The 7970-nt window shown below is 43.6% G+C and overlaps 2 protein-coding genes and 1 long non-coding RNA gene across 3 annotated transcripts in view; 2 read left to right on the top strand and 1 right to left on the bottom strand.

Annotated features, from left to right (window-relative positions):
* Window positions 1-7970, top strand: part of LOC116690947 (B-cell receptor CD22) — a 24680-nt gene that overhangs the window by 5251 nt on the left and 11459 nt on the right. The window lies entirely within an intron of this gene.
* si:dkey-33i11.1 (sialoadhesin) overlaps window positions 838-7970 on the top strand; it is a 10945-nt gene continuing 3812 nt past the window's right edge. Inside the window, exons 1-13 of the mRNA XM_032518188.1 lie at window positions 838-1030; window positions 1136-1201; window positions 1989-2087; window positions 2490-2601; window positions 2690-2835; window positions 2919-3039; window positions 3176-3312; window positions 3591-3713; window positions 4032-4178; window positions 4814-4919; window positions 5604-5767; window positions 6114-6263; window positions 6444-6575. Coding sequence (XP_032374079.1) covers window positions 1153-1201; window positions 1989-2087; window positions 2490-2601; window positions 2690-2835; window positions 2919-3039; window positions 3176-3312; window positions 3591-3713; window positions 4032-4178; window positions 4814-4919; window positions 5604-5767; window positions 6114-6263; window positions 6444-6575 — 1486 coding nt within the window. The 5' untranslated portion in view covers window positions 838-1030; window positions 1136-1152. The remainder of the gene's footprint in view (window positions 1031-1135; window positions 1202-1988; window positions 2088-2489; window positions 2602-2689; window positions 2836-2918; window positions 3040-3175; window positions 3313-3590; window positions 3714-4031; window positions 4179-4813; window positions 4920-5603; window positions 5768-6113; window positions 6264-6443; window positions 6576-7970) is intronic.
* LOC116690972 (uncharacterized) overlaps window positions 6735-7970 on the bottom strand; it is an 11211-nt gene continuing 9975 nt past the window's right edge. Inside the window, exon 3 of the long non-coding RNA XR_004332405.1 lies at window positions 6735-6745. This is a non-coding gene — a long non-coding RNA (uncharacterized LOC116690972). The remainder of the gene's footprint in view (window positions 6746-7970) is intronic.

The following is a 7970-nucleotide window of genomic DNA, read 5'->3' as shown; positions in this document are numbered from 1 at the left end:
TTCCCCTTTCTTCCCTGACTTGGATGCCTGTGAATAGAGATTGACTGAAGAGTTAAACTGTACATCATCATTACTCCTGGGTCAGAGCTAGGGTAAGTAGCCAATTGGCCAAGTCATGCCGCTAAACTGACATCTATTGGCCAAGTTGTAGCAGGGTAGGATGTTAAAGTCATTTAGACTCATCAGGCTAAGTGGACACGGTTGACTGAGAGGTCTCGAACCTCCTCACGTCTGGTTGTGGGTAATTTTCTGTGCCAACAAATCTCAATTAGAGCAGTGGATTAAAGGACATCTGGGCTGCTGCGTCTGTGCCTGCTTGACTTATGTATACCAATGGACGCCAACAGGCCTGAATTCATTTGACTAATGAACCATACATGTTTGTCTTTTTAACAATCGGTCAATCACGAGGCTCAAAGTTTGCTCCAATGTTGTGACATGTCGAAGCAGAGTGCAATTTATTTGATTACCGAATATTCTGCACGTCTATTGATCAGGATGAATATTTAGTTAAAGCTGCACTCATTAATACTTGAATGGGTCAAATAAAGATGTGAGATGTCAAATGTGTGTGACACTTTCCAAGAGTTCCTAGACTTTTATCGCCAATGCAATGTTGCTATGAAACAAGTGGAAACTTCACCAAGTCCAGTTAGGAAATAGTCTGTTAATGACATACAGAAGACCACTGTGACAGTGACATGATCACAAGGATGTCACATCCCCAAAATAACACAAAAGTCAGATCACTGACCCTGAAAAGCTGTTTCAGAGGGAGAAGTGGACTAAAAAAGGAAAACAGAAACAGTTGAAAGTTTAAAAGATAGAATATAGGAAGGAAGCTGAAGTTACTTCCTCATCCCCCTCCTTCTGCCCTTCCACTCCTCCTCCCATCTCCTACCACCCGGTTGTGATCAAAATGCAACTCCCGTCGCTCTGAGAACTCACCTCCATCGCGATTTTGAGTGGCACGCGTCCCTCAAACCCCGTTCTGTCTGACTGACTGGGTTAAATGAAGATACTTTAAGGGGTGAGTGCTTCACATTTAATCATCTGGGTGTTTTCTTTTTCCTGATAGTGTGTTGTTCACCTCTATGTATCCCTGTGCTTTTCCCCCTCTCCGGTGACATTACAGAGCTTGTGTCAGCGGAGATGTTGGCAGGTGCGTTGGTTCTGGGCATCATCCTTACAGCTTTACCAAGTAAGAGAAAAATACATCTGAAATTACAAAGTTTCTTAATCATGAGGTGTAAAACCTAACTGAACAAGGTTTAATAAGTATATTCTTATCACTTAAGGGGGTGAAGGATGAGCTGGCAGGTTCCTTTATTGTCAGATTTTTGTATTGTATTCTACTGTAGATATTCTCCTCAATGTGTCACACACGCTTCAAAACGAGTGACAACAGTTGAAAAATAAAGGACTTATAGGATCCATTGTGCACATAAGGTCCTGCAGCCAGGTGCCCTTGCTTTTACTCTCAAGTTATTTATAAGTATTGATTGTCTTTTGTGCAAGGTAGTCAGCTAGGCAGGCAGTTAGCAGCACAGGACGACACCCCGGCTGCACATCAAGGCTCATTTTCACTGCTTCAGTTTTATGTGTCGCGCTCTGAGCGGACCACAGCTGTAGGTTGACAAGTCTTACTCTGAGGGGCCACAACGAAAGGGAAACTTTTACTTTAAACCTCTTTTAGTCTTAAGTATGTATTCCCTAAACCTTTGGTAGCTCATTTTATATGGCAAGCAATTTTTGTGGATGTGACTTTGTGGATTTGTTTGGAACCCTGAACTGGCTCTTCATGAAAACATGATAGCAAATGTAAAGACAGCCGAGTGAAGACCTACTCTTCATCTATCAGCCTGGTGTGCATTTTAGTTTGCATCTCTTCTTTTTTTTTAAAGGTGCACGCGTTTATGTAATTGTTACATTTGTGTTTCTTTTTGTTAATAATTGTTGCATGTCTGTACCATCAAATTGTCGTGCAGGTATCCAGAGCAGGTGGAGTGTGTCATTTTCCAGGAAGGAGATCTGTGTGTGGGCAGGAACAACCGTCACTCTTCCCTGTCGCTATGACTACCCATCAGGTATCAAATCCATGTACTGACCACCCTGAAGAACACTGTCTGTGCTGCTGTGTGTGGGTTGCTTCTCCCTATGTTTAAAAAAAAAGAAATCGGTTTAAAAATAAAAAAAAATAAAGGCTTTTTAAATAATTTTGAAGATGAGTGCCTTTTTTTCTATACTTTATTGAATTCCTGACCCCAAAGACAACCTTCGGTCATCTGACTGAACTTCCTGAGCACCCTGGACCTTTTTGCCTTGCCATGTATAAACCCTTTTTTTATGAAATATCTCTAATGATTGATAAAGCCAAATGCTCTGGATGCTACATGTGTCCAAGTTCCGATGCAGCAAAGGTGCGCTGAAATACCCTAAGCCTTATTATGTTTTTTTCTTCTGCCATATTTTGAATTTTCTTTTTACAGGCCACACTGTGAAGCGGGTCATGTGGTTCCGTGTGTCTGCAGAGGGTCGCAGGGAGTTCACTCACCACACGGACCCCAACGAGATCAGCCTGTCGTACCGCGGACGCACTCGGTAGGATGAAACATGCAGGGATTTGTAAGAGCTGACACTTTAATGTGAAATAATGCATGCATGTATTAAAATGAATTGTGGGTTCCAGCTACATCGGGGGCAGCTACTCCAGCTGTTCAGTCCAGATCCGTGTTGTTAAGCTGAGCGATGCAGGCCAGTACCACTTCAGGTTTGAGACGGACCAACCGCTGGGGAGGTGGACCTCCTCTGACACCATCACTCTCGATGTCACAGGTAGGTTCTACAAACAGCAGCTGCACTGGACTCACCCAGCCGTTGTCTTTTTGTGCATGGGTGAATGTTTGCGTGTTTTTCAGACCTCCAGGTCCGAGTGCATCCGGCAAGGCCCGCCGACATGTTTGGCTTGGGAGAGACCGTGTTTGTAGGCTGCCAGGCCAGAGGATGTGCTGCTCCAGGAAGAAGCCTGGCACTGTACAGGTGTGTTGTTGTACATGTGGGTGTATTATTGGCCACCAGGGCAGTGGTTCAAAACATGTAGCTAATGTTAAGTCTTATGTTAAGTAAAGTCTTCTGTCTGCTGCACTGTAGATGTAAAATGATGCTCTGCACACAGAAACGGACTAAACCTCGGCTCCTATGAGAAATGGATGACCATCAACCGCTTTGACCAGCAGCAGGCTGGCGCGTACACCTGTCGACCAATCCCACCCCAGAACGTACAGTCGCCATCCCTCCCGCTGGCTCTGGGACGTGAGTAATCTCAAACAAGCCAACCAGTCCACAATTAAAGCAAACAAATAGATAAAACATTGTACTTCATTTAAATGTAACAAATGATCTGAGGCTGCACATACCTGATATTGGCCCTGATAAATGTTAAATTATGTAATTATGTTTGATACAGGGTAAACTGCACTTACATTTTGCAGTACTTCATCTCCACTTTCCTTTCCTTTCTGTCCTCTTTGTCCCCTTTTCTTCCTCGTATATCCTTCTTTTCCCATTTTTTTAACTCTCTCCCCCTCCAGACGGTCCACGCTCCACCGCCATAGCAGTCTTTCCAGTGGGGGAGGTGTCAGAGGGGGGGTCAGTCACCCTCACCTGCAGTAGTGACGCAGCTCCACCGGTGGAAAGCTACGCATGGTTCAAAGGTGCAGGACAGCATGTGTGTTCCCCAATATGCAGCACACGATGACAGGACACTGTTCAGTGGATCGGAGCCGACTGCTTGATGACATGCTCATGCTGTAATGTGAATGTTGTCCTGCCTTTTGGATAAATGAAGGTCCTTTAATGATTTGTTGTTGGGGTAGGATCTCGTTTTCCTTGGACAGTTATCAACAGCTGAAGCTTTGGAATCTTTCCCCTGGAATTGCAGGACCTTGGAAGAAAAAATATGATGTGTTTTATTGTCTTTAGATCACGCTTGTGTGTGCAATAATTTTCCCGTGTCTTTACCTGCTCTCCAGACATGGAGAGTGGCAGCATCCCAGACAGTTTTAGGCCTCAGCTCCGCCTGTCCCCCCTCATATACAAGGACAGAGGAGAGTACTTCTGTGTGGCACGCAACTCACTGGGCACAGACCGCTCCAAACCGCTGCTACTCAATGTCACCTGTGAGTGTGTTGGATGTTTGCATTGCTCCTCTTGCACATTTCAGAATCAAAACTACATGCTTGGATCAGAATTTCATTTTGAAAGCAGCAACAACGTTTGTAAACCCATATTAAGTCTTGTTGTACGTTTCAATTTTAGGTCCTGTTGTGCAAATCTCTCAAAGGTTGGTTTGGGTTGACTGATCAGGCAACAACTCTACTTTAAACTCTAGTCATAATGGGATTTTTCTATTGTTTGGATTACAAAGGAAGTGATACAAACCCAAACCGCTGACTTTTAATACTTTTACTTTTGTTAAGAATATGCATAATAATGCAATTTTGCCAATTAATTGATTAGTCAGTCGACAGAAAATGAATCTGAAACTATTTTGTAGTCACTTTTTCACTGGTTCCACCTGCTCACAAGTGAGGACTTGCTGCTGTTCTTTGTCATGCACAGTATGTTAATCAACTTTTGACTTTATCAGACACTCAACATGTTGGTTAGGCACCAGGGCTGCCTCCATTCCACTCTGCATTCTTCTATGAGAAGCTGTTGGTCTCTTAAATGGATTAATGGTGTGTTGAACGTCAAATTTAAAAAAACAAACATGACAGCAGCAATGCTTCTGGTTTTCTCTCTCCCTGTTTAGACTCTCCAAAAAACACGCGTGTGCTGGTGAGCCCTCCATCTGATATCAGAGAAGGCTCATATGTTCACCTGAGCTGTGTCAGCCACGCCCACCCTCCTGCCAGCAGGTATAATCAATACTTAACTTATATGGATGAATACATGATGGGGATGTTGTTTGAATTATTGTTGCCCTTTTTGGCTTTTTCTATTTTTTTTCGATTAGATCTTAACTTTCCTAAGTCAGACTTTCACTTTGCTTTTGTGGTCCCATGACATGGTGCTCTTTAGATTCTTCTATGTAGACCTTAGTGGTCCCCTAATACTGTATCTGAAGTCTCTTTTATATAGACCTTAGTGGCCACCTATACTGTCTGAAGTCTCTTTTATATAGACCTTAGTGGTCCCCTAATACTGTATCTGAAGTCTCTTTTATATAGACCTTAGTGGTCCACCTATACTGTATCTGAAGTCTCTTTTATATAGACCTTAGTGGTCCCCTAATACTGATCTGAAGTCTCTTTTATATAGACCTTAGTGGTCACCTAATACTGTTACTAATGTCTCTTTATATAGACCTTAGTGGTCCCCTAATACTGTATCTGAAGTCTCTTTCCCAAAATCTAGCCTTGATGCAGATTCCAGCACTAGAGCCAGTCCCACAATGACCTTTCCCTAGGATGTGCCATTTCTGGGTCTGTGGCTTTTGAGGAGGAGGAGGACTCATCTAGAGGAATTATCAAGGACAAATTGCAAATAGCCCATTCCTATGATCATTTTCATCATCATCATCACCACCCTCCCTCCTGCAGGTATGCTTGGTATCGTATCCTAGGTGACCAGGTGTTGGCTAAAGGAAGCTCCCAGAACCTGACCTTCCCCTCAGTGCGTGCTCACCTTGCTGGTCAGTACTACTGTACAGCCTGGAACCGCTTCGGACACCAAACCTCCCCCGTTGCTACACTCACTATACTTTGTAATGTAGTGCTGTGTGTGTGTGTGTGTATATGTGTGTGTGTGTGTGTGTGTGTGTGTGTGTGTGTGTGTGTGTGTGTGTGTGTGTGTGTGTGAGCGATGTTTGGGAGTCATCTGGATTGCTGGATTGAGAGTCTTTTGCCTGTTTGTGTAAATACTTTATTGTCCAGATGACCTACTGCTCAGTTATCATGTCGGAAAGGAGGAGTCAGATGCTCTGATGCCACTCCTCTTCTTGATAACTCTATCGTTTCTCTCCTTCTTACCCTACCTGTTCCCTTTGCCCTGTCTCTTTGCAGAACATCATTTACAAGACAGAATATGTTTCTGTTCCTCTCTCTCTCCAGACCCTCCTAAGAACACCTCAGTTCTAGCTCGTCCCTCCAGTGTGGTGGATGCTGGCCGACCTTTGACCCTGACCTGCAGCAGTCAGGCCAACCCTGCAGTGGACAACTTCACATGGCACCGCTTAGCTCTGGACGGGGGCAGTGTACAATGTTAGCATCGTAAAAATGTGGTTCCACACAAGGTTAACATTACGAAAATCATCAATACCTACCTCCATCACCTGTGCTAAATGTTTGAAGTCAGTGTCCTGCTGTGTGTGCCTCTGGCCTGTCTGTTGGTTTGTATCTGAAACAGTAAGCTGAGCTTCTCCCGATCTGTGCTCCATGCAGCGTGGGGCACCAAGTCTGGTCCTGTCTTCACCTTCTCAGAGGTCGGCCCTAGAGAAAGCGGCCAGTACTACTGCGAGGCCAGGAATCGAATCGGAGCCCACAGCTCTCCTGTCCTCACTGTGAGAGTCAGAGGTACACAAGGATTCATGCACGGACACTTGTTTGACTTTTGCTGACCTGTCTATATGTGTTTTATCAAAACATTAAAGAAGAATTTTGTGTTTGTTGGTACAGTGCTGGAGTAAAATATGTCAGCAACTATCAGATGGATTGCTATGATATTTTGTACACACATTCATGTTCTCCAGAGGATGAAACCTCCACCATGAAGTTCCACAGTTTTCAGTGAAATGTCTCGAAAGCTATTTTATGTCCCTCTTAGGGTGAATTGTAATACCTTTAGTGAACTTAGGTTAGTTCTGATTTTCTCAAGTGGGGTTGTATGAGGCACTCATCTGTAGTCAGTTACCTACAGTAAATGGTGGTCCGCATGGTCAGCAGAAATGGAGGAGTGGCATGGAAATTAAGACATGTTCTGCTGTGGATGGTGGCAGCAGCTAACATTTGTTATCCACTTACAAAAGGCCATCCCTAAAGAAAACAGTTTAAGTTTAGGTATATTAAGAATATTTTCACCACTTTACCTTGCCATTAGACAGCTCTGTTTAAGATAACACATCAAAGCCACCAGACGCCATTGATAAAATCAGTAATTTTTAAAATTACTGATTAAAAAAGAGGAGAGGTGAGGTGCTGGTATGGCTGAGTCAATCGGTTAGGAAGTTTGTTGGTATGAAATTCCCTAATCTTGCACTGAAAAATCCGAACCATTCTTTTAACTTTAACGTCATCATCAGGTCAGATAATTAATTTGTCCATGGTTTATACATGGTAAACAATATACTTGCCAAACATCAACATGTTAGCATTGTCAGTGCAAGCATTTAGCTCAAAGAGTGCCTAAAAACAGCCTCTCAGAGCCACTTGCAGAGCTAGGCTCTTGTAAAGTACATGGTCCCTGTACAACTAGAAGATTTCCCCTTGGAAATAGCTTCCCCACATTAGGTACACCAGCAGATAAAGGGGAGCCCTTTAACATCATAGCAACCTTTGAGACAAAACCTTTTTACAATAGAATTTGTCATGTGGTGCTCTTCATGCGTTGTTTGAAGACCTTTAGTGGTTCATCTCCGCTGACAGCTGTTCCCTGACACTCCCCTGCGCTTACTGAAATGTCCATTGTGAATTTTTGTGCATGCCGTTGTCACTTTAAGAAGTGTAATGGAAGTGATGAGGTGTCACTGATAACCTCAGGGAAACACCCCTTTCCCCATTTTTACATCTATGTTTCTGATTATCTCAGACAATGACCCCAAACGTGCGTTCCTCTGAGGGATGTTTGGATAGGTTTCTGTGTGTTTGAAAGGACGAGCGATGAAACCTCCCTTTCACTATCGCAACATGAGGTCCGGCCTTCATTATGCATAGTCTCATGGTTTCTGACTGTTTTTCTATGAGTCATGGTGA

The sequence above is a fragment of the Etheostoma spectabile genome, chromosome 6 (genome assembly GCF_008692095.1).
Source record: "Etheostoma spectabile isolate EspeVRDwgs_2016 chromosome 6, UIUC_Espe_1.0, whole genome shotgun sequence".
Classification (NCBI taxonomy): Eukaryota; Metazoa; Chordata; class Actinopteri; order Perciformes; family Percidae; genus Etheostoma; species Etheostoma spectabile.
The sequence above is the reverse complement of the archived record's forward strand: the minus strand, read 5'-3'. Positions and strand labels throughout refer to the sequence as shown.